The sequence below is a fragment of the Tenrec ecaudatus genome, chromosome 16 (assembly GCF_050624435.1).
Source record: "Tenrec ecaudatus isolate mTenEca1 chromosome 16, mTenEca1.hap1, whole genome shotgun sequence".
Lineage (NCBI taxonomy): Eukaryota > Metazoa > Chordata > Mammalia > Afrosoricida > Tenrecidae > Tenrec > Tenrec ecaudatus.
Window position 1 is genome coordinate 9,785,449 of NC_134545.1, and position 19,915 is coordinate 9,805,363.

A 19,915-nucleotide genomic window follows, 5' to 3' on the forward strand; every position below is an offset into this window, starting at 1 on the left:
GTATATTCCATTTTCCCACATGCATGTGCAAGTTGAACATTGAATAAGGAAGACTGAAGAATTGATGCCTTCAAATTATGGAGGTGACGCCACACAGCGGGAGTACCACGGACTGCCAGAGGAACAAACAGGTCTATCTTGGAAGAAAGACAGGCAGAATGCTCCGGAGAGGCTAGGATGGCGAACCTTCACCTCACATACAAATAGTGGGACAGCAAAAAGGAAGAAGACCCTGGACAAGATGGATTGACCCGTGACTGCAACAATGGGCTCCAGCACAAGAACAATTGTGAGGACGGCGCAGGACTGGGCAGTGTTTCGTTCTGTTTTACAGAGGGGGCTGTGGGTCAGAACCACTTGATGGTACCTAGCCACACGGTGAGTGTCGGGAGCCCTCGTGTAGTCTAAGGCTACATGTTGGGCTGCTAAGCACAGGTTTAGAACCCACTGGGCGGGAGAAAGATGGGCTTTTTGCTCCTGTGAAGACAAAGCCTCAGAAACCCTATCTAGGGTCCGTATGAGTCATAATTTACTTGATGGCAGTGTCCCCTGCTATTATTACAGTATGTGCTTTCTTGTGTCTTTAGGAGCTAGGCCAGGCCTTGGCCTCATCCCTTGGGAATACTGGTCTTTCCATGTGGCCTTGAACCCTTTTTAATGGCTTCGTGGTTTAAATTCTGAGGATCCAGCTCAATTATGTTGGTCACAATTGTGATGGCTGTGTGAGGAAAGGGTTTGTGTTTTTAAATGCTCACTGAGGAGCACTGGTCTTCATAGTAGCTTTGTGAAATGGGTATAATCAGAATGTTCAGTTTCCACCGGTGTCACCTGAGGTTTTGGGAGGCTAAGCAATAGATGGATGCTCTCTTAGTGAGTAAGTGGTAGAGGGGGCTTGAGCTCAGTATTCTGAGGCCAGAGCCTGCATAATCACTGCACCCCCCCTCCCCCCCTCACACACATTTGTTGTTGTTAGATGTGGTTGAGTTGCTTCTGACTCAAGGCAATCCCATGTGTGCAGGGGAGGACTGCTCCCCAGGGACTTGGTCCTTTGGAAGCAAATCTTTAGGCCTGTCATCCAGGGTATCCCAGAGTGGGCTTGAACTGCCAGCCTTTGGGTTAAGAGTCAAGAACCTAACTCTCTGTGCCACCACAGATGTCTTACAAGCATGTATTCTTCCTTTAAAGAGTCAAGTAGCTTGTGTTCACATTAATTCACCAGCTATCTGCCTCCTTGCTGGCCAGCACCAGACATTACCATCTTTCAAGCACAAAACCTAGAGTTTTCTTTGATATTTCAGTGTCCCTTTCTCTTCTCTTTGGACAAAACCCCTGCTTAATTCCTCCCATGACACCTATTTGGACCTTCCACCCAGCAGCCATTGGTTTCCTTTGGACCTGGCTGTTTAATCAGATATTGGTCTGGCTGTGACATCTGCTCCCTTCTTGGCTGCCAAGGTTGGGTCAGCTGATCTGGATGGCTGACGGGTGTCCTCTTCCTCCTTCATCCCACCAGACCTTAAAAATTCACTGTTTGGATCTGTACTCAAAAAGTTGGTTGACCCCTAATCTATATAAAGCAGTTACAGGATGGTGGCACTTCCAAAGGCCTGAAACCTGGAAGGACAGTGTGGAGAAAACTTCTGCTGACCACACTGTATGGCTGGCCCATATAACGTGGAAGAAAAGGTGGGAAAACCCTTTGCCTGTGGTGGTTCCCGAGCACCATGTAGCTTCTCCTAACAGGGCCCAATGGCCCTTGCCGAGATGGCACGCTACGGTGGGAGGCATGTGAGGAGCCTACTCACTGCTTCGTGAAGTGCACTACACAAGTGATGGCGATGATGAGGAGGCCGATGATGATGGAGGCGATGGCCACCCACTTTGCATTGCGCCCGAGCCTCTTGGATCCTTCCACATCTCCATCGTTGTAGCTGTTCAGAGACTGTGGGGCACAAGAGAAGAGCTGATGATGGCAGACAACACACAAGGAAAGTCTAAAGCTTCTCAGGCTGCCCCAGTGAGAGGGCTCAAGGAGGCCCCTGGGATCTCAGCCTTCCTCTTGTCAAGCGTCTGAGCAGGAAACACATCAAAGTAACATCTGCTCCAGGGAGTGTTCTCGGAACTCCTTTATTTCCTAATTACTCTGTAGCATTTGCCATTGTTGCTGTTAGCTGTCTTCAAGGTAACATGGAAACCCCATGCACAATAGGATGAAATACAGCCTGGTCCTATGCCATCCCATGATTGGCTATGGATAGGACCATTTTGATCCATAGGGTTTTCATTGGCTGAATTTTAAAAGTAGATAACCAGGCCTCTTTTCCCTAGCCCGTCTTAGTTTGCACGCACTGCTCAGACCTGTTGAGCACCAGGACAAGTTGCATGCAAACCTCTGCTGACAGATGGTGATAGCACGCGAGGCCGTCCTTTGTGAAGCATGAGAATTCCACCAGTGAGCCACTGCTTCTTATGCATTCGCCCTAGCACACGGGTCACTGATTTTCTCTCTCCCATTAGCGTCTAAGTACCACGGACAGGGATCCTCATTAGCATAATATATTAATGTAGTACTTGTCGAATAGAAAATGTCTGATGAGGATTAGTAGAATAAAAGGATGAATGGATATTTCACGATGACCTATGTTTATACATAGTTTGCTTGGAAAACAGCCATGCTCACTTGGTTAAGTATTGGCTACTGGAGCAGTGGGTTATACATTGGACTGCTAACCTGTAGGTCAGTGGTTCAAACCCACCATTTTCTCCAAGGAAGAAAGATGAGCATTTCTGTACCTGTAAATATTTATTGCCTTGAACACCCAAAGGGGCGTTTCTCCCCTGTCCCAGAAGGTTCTATGAGTCAGAGTGGACTCAATGGCAGCGGACTGGGTTAGGGTTGGTTTTATATGATAACAGTGACCATTTACCTCACAAGGCCTAAAACATGAGTGACTGGAAGCTTTACAGTCAGCGTTCTCACACCCCTGTAATAGAAGGAGGTAAGTCCCTGTTTCACATTTATGCCCAGCTGAGGTTGACATTAAACTGGAACTCACGGTGAGTCTTGAACCAGTAACCAGTTTCCGTCCAGTTCCTTCAGACTCCTAGTGACCCCTGGGTGTCACAGTAGAGCTGTGCTCCCTGTAGGGTTTCTTCTTTTCCCCCCAACAGTTTTATTGGCATATAAGCCACGTATCATACAATCCAGTAGTTCAGTCACCGCAAGGAGAGTTGTACAGTCATCACCACAATGAGTGTTAGATAATTTCTTCATTCTTGTATTCGTCATTATTAGCTCCCCATTTCCTGCCAACCTGCCCTGCCCTACCCCCCAAGGAAGCATTCATCCAGTGACTCTCTCTAGATTTACCATCTTGGATGTCATGCCCTCCTGGTCCCTTCTCAGCATCTCTCCAGATTTCTGTACCTGCCAGCAGCTTCCGAATTAATATTTGACCAGGCACAGCCTTCTTCCTGATCCTAGGCCTATGCCAAACTTGTTCAAGATCCAAAATCGTGTCCTGTTGCAAGGACTTTGGACAAGCCATGGCAGGTCGGGCTGATGCAGGAAGAGGCATGTCTGGTTTCCTACAGGCACATGAGCTCCAGGAGGTGTGGTGAACTTTCCCAGGATATAGCCCAGGATAACCCTTTCCCTGATCCTCAAGCCCACTCTTGCCTTCCTGCTACTAGGAACTGCCCAAACTGAGCGCTCCTGTAGTCTAGATAGGGCTGGAATAATGCACACAGGTCAGGTACAAAGGGACTCAATGAGCACTGTGCACAGTGATTCTGGAACCTTTATTGATCCTCCCAGCACAGTCTTCAATAATCATCATGCCTCTTCCTGCACAATTAAGGAATATTAAGCAAATGCTGACAATTACAGGGCAGGGCAGCACCCAGTATACCACAGAACTTTCGCTTCCGGAACCTTCCATTAATTCTTGGATAGAGGCCACCATAGGAAGCAACAAGCTGAGAGACTCAGCAACTAGCGGACTTGCTTCCAGGTACTTGTGTCAGTGGTGGAGCTGAAACTTACAGGGCCTCGAGAGACTTCCAGCTAGGTGAGTTCCAGAATTCAGTCTCAAATTCTGGAACTGTCCACCCTGACCGCACATTAGAATCACACGGGTAGTTAAGAAAAGAAAATCCTGATAGCTGGGCCCATCCAGAAGAGATTCTGATGTGCTTGGTGTGGGAACCGGGCAGCAGTACTTTTTAAACGCTTCATAGGATTAAAAGCCTCTGGTCATGCCGCTATCGGCGATATGCTCAAAGGTCAAGGTGCTCTCCCTCTGAAACATTACCCGCAGGAAGGAAGCAACCGAGCGTGGACTTCAAATCCAGAGAAGCCTGGATTCAGATTCTATCTCCTTACTAGCAGTCAGAGAGGAGGCAGGCTGGCTCTCTTTTTTCAGATTCTATCTCCTTACTAGCAGTCAGAGAGAAGGCAGGCTGGCTCTTTTTTTTTTTATCAGATTCTATCTCCTTACTAGCGGTCAGAGAGGAGGCAGGCTAGCTCTCTGTGAGCCTCACTGTCCTCCTAGGTGAGCTGAGTAAATAGTAACAACCCCATTTCACACCAGACGATCCTGTGAGTTGAGGCACGGAAAGTGGCCAGTGTTGTCTAGCACACATGATATGCTCAGTACGTGTTAGTTTGTCCTGCGTATCCTCAGGTTTTTCTTCAGGTTGAAATGCTTGGTGTGCTGCAGTGTACGTGAGCCACTTATCAGAATGACACATGACCCGTCTCCTCCCTTAGGTAGAGCACCACCTATGGGAATGCGAGTTTGAGAACCTTTGTTTTACAAGCTTTCCGGTCAGAATCACTGCATAGAATCTTGCAGCTGTTAGTGCCTGGCAGTTGGTTCTGACCCCTAGTTACTCCATGCCTGGCTCTGTACCATTGTACAAAATTTCCTTGCTTTGAGTCCATTGGTGCAGCCACCGTGTCAGTTCGTCTAATTGAGTTGAGATGAAGGCAATACAGAGGACAGCACTGAAGATATAGTGGGGGTGGGGGGGTGGGGGGAGAAATGGATCTATCCAGACCACATGGGAGTGAACTAAGGGGGAGGGAGGAAGAGAGAGAGAGGGAGAGAGAGAGAACCTCATCATGGCTCACCAAGCCCAGGGGACGACATCCTGCTCAGAGCAGCCAACACACAAAGAGGACTGTAAGGCTGGCCTCACTGTGAGACAACGTTCCCTCACTGACCCATAGCCCTACAGGGACAGCACTGGAGACACTGTGGAAAGTGTGCCTGGTCTACTCCTTGCACAGCGGGGTGAGTGCAACAGGGCAGCAAGGGGAGCAAAGTAACCAAGTCCCCGAGGAATCCTGAAAATAGACTTCTGACTTGGGGGACAGGGCTTGGCACCTCATCAGGCTTGATTGGAAGACATACCTAAGGGTCGACAGACAGACCTGGAACTATCCTTTTTTCCCTCCTGTTATGTTTTTCTTCTGCCTGATGTCTGTGTATATAAGATAGGCAGGACAAATAATCCTGAGAGGAAAACAATGGGACCAGTTCCGGGGTACATGGGAGAGGAGGGGGCGGGGAGGGAGAGTGGGGAGCCAACAAACCCAGGGATAAAGGAACAACAGAGATCTAAAATTGTTGGCAAGGAGGATTTATAATGCCTGGTGGGGTTTAATCAAGTGCAATGTATCTGAGAGGAATTACTGAGAGTTGAATGGAGGATGAGCATGATAATTGGATAGAAGGAAGATGAAAGGAAATTGAGGAAAGAAACAGGCAAAAGTTATTTATAAAGGTATAGCGATAAGCATGTATATATGCAAATATACTAATTTATAATATAGTTAAATATAAAGGGATAGAGGGCAATGTACATATCTTTATATCTTAAGTATTAAGATAGTAGACAGACTTTACACCTCTACTCACGACCTCCCTTAACACAATAACACTTTGTTCTAATAACCTGGCACTCTTTGATACCTTCCCGACATGATTGCTGAAGACAAAATAGGTGCATAATCAAATGTGAAGAGAGTGGATGGTGTCAGCTATCAAAAAATACAGTGTCTGGGGTCTTAAAGGCTTGAAGTTAAACAAGCAGCCACCCAGCAGGGAAGCAAATGAGCCCATATGAAGAAGCACAGCAATCTCTGTGATCATTAGGTGTTGACAGGATTGGGTATCAGTATCAAAAGACCCAAAATAAACAATCATATTAATGCGAATGAGAAGGGGTCGGAGTGGAGACCCAAAGCCTATCTGTAGACAATTGGATATCCCCCCACAGAAGGGTTATAAGAAAGGGATGATTCAACCAAGGTGCAGTGTAACACTAACGAAACACACATCATTCCTCTAGTTCCTGAATACACACACACACACACACACACACACCACCACCACCACCACCACCACCACCATCACCCCCACTGCCATGGCCCAGTTCTACCTTACAAATCTGGCTAGACCGGCGAACACACATTGGCAAAGATAAGAGCTCCTGACACGTGGAATTCAGGACAGATAACCCCTCAGGAATAGTAGTGGGAGTAGCGATATCATGAGGGAAGGGGGATGGTTACGGAGGGGGCAGGGGGAGAAAGAGGGAATACATCACAAGGTTGGATATATAGCTCCCACCTCACACCAAAGGGAACAAATAACAAATGTGGGTAAAGGGAGACAACGGACAGTGTAAGATGCAAAATAATAATATATAATTGATCAAGGATTCATGAGGGTGGGAGGGAGGGGAAAAGAGGAACTTATACCATAGGCTTAAGCAGAAAATGTTTTGGAAATGATGATGGGAACATATGTACAAAAATGCTTGATACAACTGATGGATTGAATGTTATAAGAGTTGTAAGAGTCCCTAATAAAGTAATTAAAATAAATAAATAGCAAAAAAAAAATAAGATGAACTCCTAGGATCTTAGGATTCCACCCATGAACTCCTGTTCTACCTCATCCCATGCTCCCTCAGGCCCTTGCACACTGGTCCACAGTCCATGGTGCCACCCTGGACAGGGCAGTTTTCAAGGCAGCGGTGCTGTCCCCAGGCTGCCATGGACAGAGGGACAGTGAGCATCTCCTTCCCTCAGCAGGCCCACTCCGGGCCTGAGCCGCAGTGACTGAGCGTGGGGAGAACTGCCACTGGGGCCATGTTGTTTGGTGCAGGTGAGATGGGGTCCCTTGGTCTCCTGCATGCTTGTCATATGTCGCCTAAGTCCCGCCAGTGACCCAGGCTCAAGAAACTGGGTGCAGGCAGCAAGGGAATCCTGACGCACTCTCCTCAGCTGAAGCCAGCCGGGTAGAATATGTAGGACTCCTTCTCTTTGCAAACCCTCATCTCTCCGGGAACGGGGTGTGAGACTCCAGTCTTCAAAGCAAATGAAAAGCCTCCCTAGGAAGCAGGTGTGGACTCGCACCCTCTATAAGCCTTCCTTAGGGACCAGTGCCCTTCCCGGTTTGTGGGGGAGAGTTTGCAGTGCGCAAGTCTGCTGGGTAAATGCAGTGACACGGAGGGTGCTCGAGGAAGACTCTAGAACTTGTCGATTTTACGCAGGACTTCCCTGGCCTGAAACTTAAGGGTGGAGATGTAACACATGGGGTGGAATCCCACCCCACCCCCCATCTCCACTGCACCTCCTGCCCAATTCATTGGCTGTGATTTTCTCCATCTCCCACCTGGAATTTTGCACTTCATGTCCCCTGGCAGCTGCAACAGCCTAATGGGGCAGGAATGGGTTTGAGAGAAAATGGTCTGGTTTACAAATGTTTTTCTGAAGAGCTTGGAAAACAAACGATCCACTCTATTTTGGAAGAACTAGAAGAAACAAGGACAACTTAACTATAATTTACATGAGCATAGCTTTTGCTAATATGAAAAATGTAACTCACGAGCATGTAAAGCATTCGAACACTGCAACTGCCAGCAGATGACAGTAACTTCTTCCTGCCACCCTCCTCCCAGAGGTAGTGCTTGTCAGTGGCTTGGTGCCTTTGCTGCTTGGTTCCCCTCCTCCCCCGCCCCCCGACGGGGAAATGGCCACACTGTCCTGCTTCTGTTGCAGCTGAGCACCTCGCACGCTGTCATCAGAGAAGGAGCCAGCAGTTTTCACCCTAATAAACCACGGGAAACGGGATCTTGCTGTCCAGTCGTGATTCCTTAAGTATTAAGAAACCAGGAACATTTCCCGCAGGTCTTGGTCTAATTCCCACCTTTGTGTCTGCCTGAGTGCAGAGCAGCTTCTTTGTGGAGACACTAATCTTGTGAGGAAGATGCTGGTTTTTTTTTTCATCACCCTGCCTAATGTGGAGCTTGGTGACCTTGCTCATGGCACACTTGTCCCATGAATGACTTTGGCTTGTGTTTGGCTAGCAGGCATCTCTTTTTCAGTCAACCTTTGTTCTTTGTCCAAGACTCTGGCCTTTGACCAAATGATGTTGGTTGTTGTTTGTTGCCCTTGAGTTGGCTCCGACGCACAGTAGCTCTACGCAGTCATGAAACATTGCCTGACCCCGTGCTGTCTTCACGTGCCTTGTCGGTCTGTGTGTTTGTTAGTGCAACTTCGGTATATTTTTAATTCCATCGAACCTCAACCGAAAAAAGCTCATTGCTGTTAAGTCAATTCTGATGCCTAACCACCCTGTCCCGTGGGGTTTTCAAGGTAGCATATCTTTACAAAAGCAGACTGCCACACCTTTTTGTTCTCCCATGGAGTGAGTGGTTCAAACGGCCCACCTGTTGATTCGCAGCTGAGCGCTTTAACTCCTGAGCCACAGGGGGCCGTTCCTGTTCGTCACACTTGACCCCACTGGCATTTGAAATAGCGATGGCATAGCTTCCAGCATCATGGCAGCATGCCAGCCACCACAGTGCAACCAGCTGGCAGGTGGTGGCACGATGACACTAGATAACATTTATTGTGTGCAAGGCAGTGGTGAGTTCTTTCCAAAGCTGGTTACCCGTCCTCTTAACAGCCCTGTGAAGGAAGTGCTTAGCATTACAGCTGCTACTGTTGGCTGCCCCCAGGTCAGCCGTGAGCCCAGGCGCAACTGAAGGAAGCTTCGCTGCCCTGTCCCGCGCCATGACACGAATGGTCCATAGGGTTTTCATTGGCTGGGGTTCAGCAGTAGATCACCAGACAGTTCTTCCCAGTGTGCTGTGCACAGAGTTGTCATGTCTTAGGGACATGCTCGATGACATTATGAAATGACTTTCCATTTCCTTTTCCCCTTGCCTCTGGCAACCACCAATCTGCTGTCTGTCCGTATGGATTCATGTCTTTTGGATATTTCCTACGAAAGGATTTATACAACAGTTGACCTTTTCTGTCTGGCTGCTCTCATTTAGCATGGTGGTGTTGAGGTTCAGCTAAGCTAGCGCATGGGATACTAATACGGTGTTGGTGTCTGTAGTTGATGAATAGGCCACTTTTGTCTCGCCAGCTACCAGTGGGTAGACCTTTGCGTTGTTAGGGATAATGCTGCTATAAACGTTCACACCCCCATTTCTGCAACGGGCATGCGTTTTCCTTTATCCTAGCCATCTGCCCAGCAGTGGAATAGCTGGGTCCCATGGTAGCTCTCCTTTTTGAGGACCCACCAACGCATCAAACCCTTTTCCACACTGACTACACCCTGTTACCTTGCCACCAGCAATAGGCAGGGTCCCAATTCCCCCAGAGCCTCCATGTCCATTGCCTTCAAGCTTCGGTTGCCAGTGCTTGAATACTTCCCAGAGTTCCTTCCTGGGTGATCAATCCCTCTCATCTCAGTCACCACCCACACCTGTTTCAAGGTGTTAGTGGCTGGTTGTTCACCTGTTCATCCTGTAAAGTATGCTGAAGAGAAAGATGTTGGGTCCTTTCCCAGGAGTCCTGTGACCACTAGCTGGCAGGCTGGAGGTGTCAACCCCCTAGAAGGTCTCAGCCGTGGGCTCTGGATTTCCAGTTTCACACAGGACTTCCCTGGCCTGAAGCTTAAGGGTGGGTGGAGATCTAACACATGAGGTGGAATCCCCCCTCTCCACTCCACCTCCCACTCTCTCCTGCACTGCACGCAGCGCTCAACTTGGGGTGGAAATGGCAACTCAACAACAACGGTTCCTTTTAGTTTCTTGTCTCCACTGTGGTGCAAAAGAAGCATTATGAGAAATATGGAGCAAATAGGCTCTCATCCTAGATTTTATAGGATGTTCAAGAGGCTCAGGAATGCCTCTTCCCTGCTGGCTGGGCCTGGAAAAAAATGTCACGGCTGTCATAAAGCCTAGTCAGAGTCTCCGGGCTTAGTGAGCTGTCTTGAGCCAGTGAAGGTCATACTTCTGGCAGAGAAGTGGGCAAGCCCCCCTCGCCTGTAGTAGATGCTAACGATGTCACTGTCACTATATCAAGTTATTTCAAGCTTATTTATCCGGTCTTTTCTTGGGTGGACACATGATACTCAAACACCATGGAAGACAAGCTGTCGAGGAGCCAAGGAGGGTGACTGGTATATGCTGACCCATCCGGAAGCGGAGACCAGCAGGCTGTGTAGGGAGGCGGGACAGTGAGGACATCTGGCACCACTGCAAGGTCCAGGCAACTCCTCCTGGACTCCCCACTTCAGAGAGGGAAAAGCTTCCAGCGACCCCATGCATTTTGACACCTGGAGTCTTAGGACTTTTGTGACACTTCCCACCAAACATCCCTGACTGGAAAGTACCCAATTCTTTCCCCCACTAGTTTATAGACGGCATCAGCTATGAGCAGATCTACAATGAAACCCCCACAAGTGTGACACTTCTTACATTCTGTAATGCTGTGGTTATCAACCTTACTTCCACCCTGTGCCGTGAGTCAATGTACTACACGTACTTAAAGCCAGAGCAGGCATTCTGGTGAAGACCGCTGAGTTCAAGGGAACAACAGTGGATGCGATTCCACGCACAATGGAGCAATTATCATATATGCTGATAATCTATGTACATAGACACTCGGGGTGGGAAGGCAAATGGGACCACAGCTATGAATATATACGGGTTTGACAGAGAGTATACCGTCATATAAATGTATATGCCTTACGAATATATCCATGAATACAGTAGCACATACCTGGGCAAAGCTACGGAAACTACTTAGCTCTCAGTAAACAGCGTGTGGGAATGAGACGTTGGGCCTGGGTGCTCAAGTCACAGGGAACATAAAGTTAATTGGCATAACATAGTCCACAAAGACAGTGTTCTGTAGTTCTATATCAGCGTAAGTAGCAACTAGGGTCTTAAAAGCTTGTGAATGGCATTCTAAATTACAACTGTTGGTCTCTCCCTAGTGGGTGCAAAGAGAGATGAAAATCAGTGCTGCATGGTGCAAAGGGCTAATGGGCCTCCATGACCTTGAGACCAGAAGAACTAGATGATGCCTGGCTCGCACTGTAGACCACTCTGAATGGCATAGGAGAAAACCGTGGACCAAAATCATAAAGAACACTAGGCGTACTGGACTGATAGACTGGTGGAACTTCCAGACTATGGCCCTCAGTCACCTTTTAGGTGTGGAGTTGAGCTCACCACGTGGTTCAACGTTCAGCTAGAAGAGGTGTCTAAGGGAGTACATGCTCGGAACACTCAGCCACAGGAGGCCCAGAGGGCAGCAGGGGCCCAGGGAGAACACCCAGAAGGCAGGAAGGGATAGGAAAGAAGGATAAAGGACAATGGTGTTAACCCAGGAAGCAACTGTGGAGAGGGCTATGGCATTGTGTGTAAGGCACCATCAGGTCTTTTCCGACCCATTGCGATCCTGAGCATAGCAGAAGCAAACCCTGCACGGTCCTGTGCCTTCTTGGGATTGTTCCTGTGCCTGAACCCATTGCTGCAGTCACAGAGTAACCCCCTCTCCTTGAGAGACTTCCTCTTTTTCGCTGCCCCTCCACTTTACCAAGCATGACGTCTTTTGCCTGGGTCTCTCCTGACAAAATATCCAAAGTATGTAAGACAGAGTCTTGCCATCCTTGCCTTTAAGAAACACCCTGACTGTACTTCTTCCAAGACAAATCAATTTTTCCTCTTAGCATTGTGTGCACTGTAGTCACTGCCACAAATCAAAATGTGCCTGAATTGTTGAATGGAAAACGATTTCGTTCTACAGACGGACTCAAATCAGAATAATTACAAAAAAAAGAAGATGCAGACTATTTCAAAGTCAAGAAACAGAGGATGATGGGTTGGAGGAAAATGGGGTGGAGGGTAAGAGCCCTCTCCAAGAAGGCCCAGGTAGAGGAAGCCAAGCTTGCAAAGATCAGGAGGAGTAGGTGTCAAGTGCAAAGGCCCTGAGGTAAGGAGGGACTTACTTGTTGAAGGGATCCAAGGAAACCTGCTTGGCTGAAATGTAGGAGCAAAAGACAGAGGATGGAGATGAGATGAGATAAGGCTGGAGGGACAGCCAGGGACGATTATAACAACAACAGTAAATTGATGTATTAAAATCATTATTTATTGAGCACCTCATCTGTGCCCGGTCATTGGTGAAGCACTTTATCTCCATCATATAATTGAGCTCTCATACTAACCTTATTGGAACAGAGCAATTTTCACTCCCATTTACAGTTTCGAAAACAGAGACTTGGAAAGAGGAAGGCAAACAAGTCTTTTGCTTTCAGTGGTAACCTGCTAAAGGAGCTACAGACTTTAAGCACAAGATGGTATCATGCTGACAAAGCCCTTATAGGAAGTCCTTTGTTAGTAAAAAGAAAATCCACCAGATCAATTGGCTGCACCATTGAATGGCTGATACTCCAGCCCCAGATAGCTCATAGAAATCTGGTCACTGGAACCTTGCCATCCTTGCCTCTAAGAAGCACCCTAAGATGTTCCTCATCTTCCTATGTCTTCATTTCTTTCTTCTTGCATGCCACCCCACGTGCAGTATTTCCACGCTGACCCTCAGATAACACAAGACTCAAACAAAAGTAACAGCAATGGAAAAGAACAGTAAAGATCACTGGTCATTTTATCTTATCTTCCTGGTCATTATGAATTAAATGAGTTAGTGCTCTACTGTCTGGGAAACAGTATTTCTTTGGGGGGTGGGGAAACCGTATTAATGAACATTAATCATTGTTGTTGATACTGAGATTCTGGTGACAAATGCTGATTGATAAGGAGGAGAAGGAATGAGCTAGCAAATAGATTCTTGTGTGTTCCACATCCCCTTGCCTGATGGCTTCCCCTCTTGATCGTGCTCAGTGTTAAGAAAAAAATTTCCATAAAAATTAAGATTTTGGGAAGACACAGCAGGTACATTTCTGGGACAAGTTTACCGAGTGGCACCTTAGTAACACCCTAGGGTGAAATAGATTAGGAGGGCAGAGGACAAACCACTTGGGTGGGTGGGTGGGAACCATGAGTGGCCTTGGTTGAAAATACCACCTTGACTCCCCCCTGCCCTTGGAAAGACGTGCATAGCCTTCATTTGGCCTTGTGGGTATTGGGAACCTCATCTTACGTACTTCAGGCATGTTGTTGGAAGTGACCAGTCCCTGGAAAATGACATCATCCTTGGTAAAGTAGAGGGTCAGAGAAAAACCCTCAGATGGACTGGCTACAACATGGGCTGAAACCCAGCACTGTTCCCAAAGAGGGCGCAGGACTGGGCAGTGTTTCCATGTGTTGCACATGGAATTGCTGTCAGTCAGAACTGACCCCACAGCCCCCAACTACCACCACCCCTTCAGCCCCTCGCTGTCTGTCAGTTTGCACTGTAGTGGCTTGAGTGGGACCCACTTAGATGTCACACACTAACAGGACTACTTATACTAGGTTTCCGTAGAGTTCCCCAGAGTCAGGCGAGGGGGAAGTGTCTGGGGATCCACTTCTGAAAATTAGCCATCGTAAATCCCGGAGACTGGAAAAACCATTACCAGACAAAGTGCTTGGAGATGAGCCTCCTCGGCTGCAAAGCTCTCAAAGTACCTAATGTTGCACCACTGGATTTGAACATGGGTTTGTGAAGGTGGTGCAGGGCCGGGTCATGCTTCCTTTCCGTTGTACACATTTGACCGTGAATCAGCTGACGGCAACTGACAGCAAGAGCCACGGCAAAGCCCCGTGGGTTTGGCCCCTGCATGCGTTTCCCGGGTCAGTTGCAGGCTTCTTCCTGCTTCACTTCCTCCCCCTTCCTGTCCCCAGTGGCTCCCTCGTCTGGAGTGCATTTCCCTCTGCCTCTCACATGGCCAGCGCCTGCTCATTCTTCAAGTCTCAGCTTACATGCCAGCTTCCTCAGGGCAGCCGAATCAGGGCAGCCGCTTTGGGCGGCTGCCTCGTCTTAAGTAGGTCTCAGTCCTGAGCTCTGAGTCACCGCCTTGTTTGCGATCTCCTTGGACATTGGCTTGACTGGCTGTAATTTTATTCAGCTACCTTTTGATTTTTGGAAAGTTTGTGCTCCCCACCTCCCATGAGCTTCAGGTGGCTGGGGCCCTGTCCCTTGTTCCCCACAGAGTGCTGGTCACTTAGCACTTTTATAGGTATGGCATTACACAAGTGTACATGTGTGTATGTATGTGCGCGTGAGTTGCGAGCACCATATTATAGATAGCGTATGCGAGGGTGCTTCAAATTGGCACCTGCAGTGGCTGTCTCTGGGCTCCTGCCATTCTCAGCCCCAGAGCGCCTGCTCAGATTCAGAAGCCTCGAGGGAGGAGGGAGTTGGAGTGGCCAACATCTTGCTGGCACCAACACGTAGGGCCGAGGGGCAGGGCATGCACAAGTGGTCGCCACAGTGGCAGCTGAGCTATAGGAGCAGAGCTGCTGCTCAGGGGCTGCAGCCAGACCTTTGCCACCATGAGTACTGCAAACTCAATACCGGCCCCTCCCCTTGTGCCCCGTCCAAGTAAGCCCTGCCTCTCTGCTCCCTGGACAGACGCGTGTCAGGATGTTACCAGAATGGACACTATATGGCAACATCCCTGCAGGTGCATGTGTATACGAGGGTAGATGAAAAAGGATTGTGACTTGGGTCTAGCTCCTTGGTGCATGGGTTTATTCCAAACAAAATGTTCCATGTCTCTGCGGTCAGTGACTGGTCACAGACAAGTTCTCTCAGTAATGCACTTAGTTGAGTCTCCACAGGGTCTACACACACACACTCCACAGGGTACACACACACACACACACACACACACACACACACACACACACTCCTTTCAAACAGTGGCTTCTGAAGGGATCTGCGGGCGTGGCTGATCAATTCAAGGCAGACCGGCCAGCTCAGAAGGTTATGGTGACTGTGTTTCGAGTTTCCCAAGGACTGATCTTGATAGATTAAAAAAATTGCTTTAGGATACGGGATGATCATGGGGTTTATGATGAAGCATTTTTAACAATATTGAGAATTTGTAAGAGAAAGACCAGGAAAGTTGTACTGAGGATTTATACTCCACCCCACCGCTCCTCGTGTCCCCATCATGACAGTTCCCCTACTCATCTTTAAGGGCTCTTATAAGAGAATTTTTCTGGGAAGTCTTACCCCGTCCACTCTACAGGGGTCTCGGTCTTGCCCCCTCAGACTTCTTTCTGTCCCCTACACTCAAAGGACACTGAAAAGAAACATGATTTCAGGCCCTCAAGGGATGCCCAAACTGCCATTTTGACTTGGTGTCGGTTGGAGAAGGATCAGATAGAGAGACAGACACCACCTTCAGACGTGTTCTTGACCTAGATGCGGGGAGGAGGTGCTAAAAACCACTAGTTCTGATATTTCTGGTTTCCATGACTTTCATGGCAGTTAGTCTTTATTGACCCTTGTGTGTGTGCATAGATGTATGAAGGGGCTTCAAAGAGTTTGTGGGAAAATGAAAAGAAAAGATCATGGAATTCTCATGGAATTTTTTGGTGAACTTTTTGAATGCTTCTTGTATGAACTCACCTACCCCTCACTTACTGGCTTGGTTTGGTTGCAGAAACCAAATCAGCATTTTACAAAAATGAAAGATGATCACATCATTCCCCCCCCCCCACCGCACGCACACACACGCACTTGTACTAAATATCCTACCAGGTCCCTGCTGGGGACCCCTGCTACCATTGCCCCCGAGTTCCCTCAGGCCAGCTTAGCCCCTGACTGCTGCCCACAGGAGAGAGACACCAGTCTTCCAGAGCCAAGTGCTGACCCTGCCCCTTCACCAGGGTCCCCTCCTCCTCCTCTATTTGCTGTTTTTCAGTATAGGTGATCCCGCCTATCCCTCAGTGACTCATCCCTCAGTCAGTCACTCATCCCTCAGTGACTCCTTTGGGGGGGGGCTTTGTTGGGGCAGGTGGGCATGGCTGCTGCAGGTGGTCATGGCTCCTGCCCCTTACCTGAGCAGCCCTTTATTTTCATTGGGTGGGTGGCCTCACCTCTGCCCCCTTGTCCCCAGAAGAATGGCCAATCCAGCACTTCCTCCAAGCCATTTCGGCCAGTCCTGGCTTCTGCCCTGCCCTTCTACTGCAGCTGCTGCTGGTCACTCACCCCCGATCCTCCCTTCCTAGGAGCCTGCTCTGCCCTTACCTGTGTTTGCTCAGGTGTGGGCACTGGGGAAGTGGAAGGAGATGCTTAGGTGCTGTAGGACCCACAGGCACCAGAGCCCTGAGTGTCCCCACGTGTCCCCTCAGGCCTCTATTTGACCATGATCTATCCTGGGACTCCTAGAGCTTAGGGATCAGGGTCTTTCTTTCTCCCCAGCTCCAAGGGCAAGCCCCTTCAGGGAACTGTTTGCCCCCTGTGGACACCCTTCGTCTGTCCACTCCCCTCCCCAACTCTACTGCTATATACACAATGGGGTCCACCAGTCAGGGAGCCTGAGGGGACACCTAACTATGTTACTGCCAAACTAACACTCCAAATGGGCAAAATAACGAGATGATGAATTTTTTTTACTGTTCTTAGTGTGCAGTGTTTGATATGAGATGATAACTGGGGAGCAGGTGCATATTTAATTTTCCCATGTGTGAAAATACAGCAATGCATCACTAGTTCAACAAATGTATGATCCAGCTACATTGATTATCATCTTCTCACCTTCCCTCCCAAATTATCCCACGGCCATTAAGATAAATATACCTGCCCCTACTTCTCTAATTGCTGCTGTTAATTTAATCTCATATAGATCACTTCCCAAAAGAGCACAATGCCCCGGGCAGACATTCTTTCCTTACTGTGCTTCCCTGTTGCATGGCTCAAAAATGACTTCAGACAAAAGTTTCAGTTTAAAGTTCAAGGCTTCGAGGTTGATCCTAGTCCTGGGTGATGAGGGTGTAGGTGAGACTGGGACCATCTGGCCTCAGTAACTCCATAAAGTCTGGTGTCTTGAGTTGAATTATGGATTTCTTTAAAAAAAATCATAAAATAATTTAGCCAGGCTTTTTATTTACTATCCTGTAGTTGTGGTGTTTGGAAACAGTCTTTGTATAGGCCAGACATAGCTCCTTTGCAATCCAGTCAGTTTCAACTCACAGTGGCCCTGGAGGACAGGGAAGAACTGCCCGGGAGGGCCTCCAACGCTGTCAAATCGGAATGGAGGCAGACTGCCACGTCTCTCTTCCGTGGAGTGACTTGTGGGTTCCGTCCGATTTCTGACTTTTGGGTGAATGCGAAGCGCTTTAACCACTGTACCACCAGGCCCCATGGTCTTCTAGACATACTTGGCCCAACACCTAGCCTTTTGGAGAGGGCAAATGCATGGACAATCCTATTGCTTTGATACTGAACCGAATACTTTCGTTATCTGATTTCTTTTCCTCTTTCCCTTCTCTGTACTAACCATGGAATCAGTCAGGCTCATAGCAGCCCTATAGAAGAGTAGAACTTTCCCAGACTGTAACGCTTAAGGCAGCAGAGAGCCTCTCTTTCTGCCCACCGAGTGCCTGGTAGCATCCAACTGCTGACCTTGTGTGCAGTACCTCAATACGTAACCAGTGAGGCCACCTGTGCTCCTTTTGTACGGAAGCGCAGCCTGCCTGAAGATCTGGGAGACAGAATGAATGCCTCAGGCTCTACTTGTTCTGTGCAAGAGGCCAGTAAACAGGGCTTCATTTGGAGATCAGGTTTCTCAAAGGCGAGAGCTGCGTATCCTTTCTGATTGCTCGACAAAATGGGGCCTCGTGAACATGGTTGAGATGGAGGAGACCTTGAGGACTGAGGGCCTTTCCCTGGTATTGGAAGTGGCATGACATGGAGGGCAGGTGTGTGGCCGCTCAGCTACTCTGCCCAGCTTCTGTCCCAGCTCTGTTACCCACTGTGGAATCTTGTGTGAATGGTAAACTCTCCCTGTCTGTCCTTGGGAGAGACGATCAAGGCAGCATCGACTTCTCTGAGGCCTCTAAGACACCCATTGCTCGTAGCAGAGAGCCTGGCATTTGGTCAATAAGAAGGCAGCTGGCCTTAGGGGCTGTTTTCCAAACAACCCAAACAATGCAAATCACTTTCCTCTATCCAGCTATTTAAAAGCATGATGTCACTAGGGACACCAGGCAGGTATGAATCAGGTAGTTCCTGAAATGCTCAGCCAGTAATTGAAAGATTGGTGGTTCATCTCTGACCAGAGGCACCTCAGAAGAAAGTCCTGGTGATCTGCTCTGAAAGATCCAAACCAAAACCAAACCCAAACTCACTGCCATCGAGTCAGTGCTGACACATAGCGACCCTTAGGATAGGGCAGACGTGCCCCCTGTGAGTTTCTGAGATGGTCACTGTTAATGGCAATAGAAAGCCCTATCTTTCTTTTTGAAGAACTGCTGGTGGTTTCAAACTGCTGACCTTGCAGTTAACAGCCAATGGTTAACCACTAGGCCACCATGGCTCCTTCTCTGAAAGGTCACAGCCATTGAAAACCATGTGGAGCACAGTTCTAATCTGAAACCACAGCTTGCCATGAATTGGAATGGGCTTGGTGGCACTTTTTCTTTCTTATTTTAAAGGCATACAAGGTCACTGCCCTTCAGAGTTGAAGGAGCTAATCCGTGAACGTGTAAGCATATAGATAAATGAGGAGATAGCAGGCAAGGAGAAAGATGGTGGTATGTTAGGGTAGGCCCATAGGCTCTTGGGCTAGAGAAGCCAGAGAGGACTTCTCTGGGGAGGTGATATATGAGCTGAGACCTAAGTGATGAGGGAGAAGAGCAGGGAGAACATTCCAAAGTTTGGAGGGGCAAGAGAGCGTCACATACTCGGGAGTAGGGGGGGACCTCTGGGCTGGATCACCATGCGATGCTGCAGGAGCACAGGGCAGATCGAGCAAGACCAGTGCAAGGAGCTGGGCTCTAGTGCCACACAGGAGGGGGCTTTGAGAAGTGAGGTAACCAGCCTTACTTCTGAAAGGGACGATCAGGGACACACCAGACACTTAGTAAATCTCCATACACAAAATAACCTAAAAAACCAAATCCACTGTCATGAGGTTGATTCCAACTCATAGCGCCCCTACAGGACAGCATAGAACTGCTCCGGGGGGTTCGAAGGCTGTAAATCGTGACAAAAAGAGACAGCCTTGCCTTTCTCCCTCGGAGTGACTGATGGGTTCAAAGTGCTGGCCAATGGGTAGCCCATGCCAAGGGGCAACAGTAAGGGAGTAGACTGGTTCGATGGGGTCCTGGACAAGGAAGGGAAGGATTTAGGCCAGTGGACAGTGTCTGAAATGTCACAATGTAGAACCCCTGGTGGGCGGGCTCCTTTGGTACCTTTTGAGCAGTGTTGGCATACGGGAATGCAAAGGTGTTTGTGTGCTTAGTGTATCTGACCAGGGGACATGCTGGACTCTGCACTCTGTGACCGGACCCTTGGGCAGGGAAGGGTCCTCTCTCACTGGCCGAGGATGTCACGAGGCAAACACCGAGGGAAATAATTGGCCAGCTTAACTTGCAGACCAACACGACCAGTTATATTGCCTGTGGCCGAACAGAAGGT

The 19,915-nt window shown here is 48.6% G+C and overlaps 1 protein-coding gene across 1 annotated transcript in view; it reads right to left on the reverse strand.

The window, feature by feature from the left end:
• Positions 1–1,801: 1,801 nt before the first annotated feature.
• TMEM233 (transmembrane protein 233) overlaps positions 1,802–19,915 on the reverse strand; it is a 34,684-nt gene continuing 16,570 nt past the window's right edge. The window contains exon 2 of the mRNA XM_075534247.1: positions 1,802–1,942. Coding sequence (XP_075390362.1) covers positions 1,802–1,942 — 141 coding nt within the window. The remainder of the gene's footprint in view (positions 1,943–19,915) is intronic.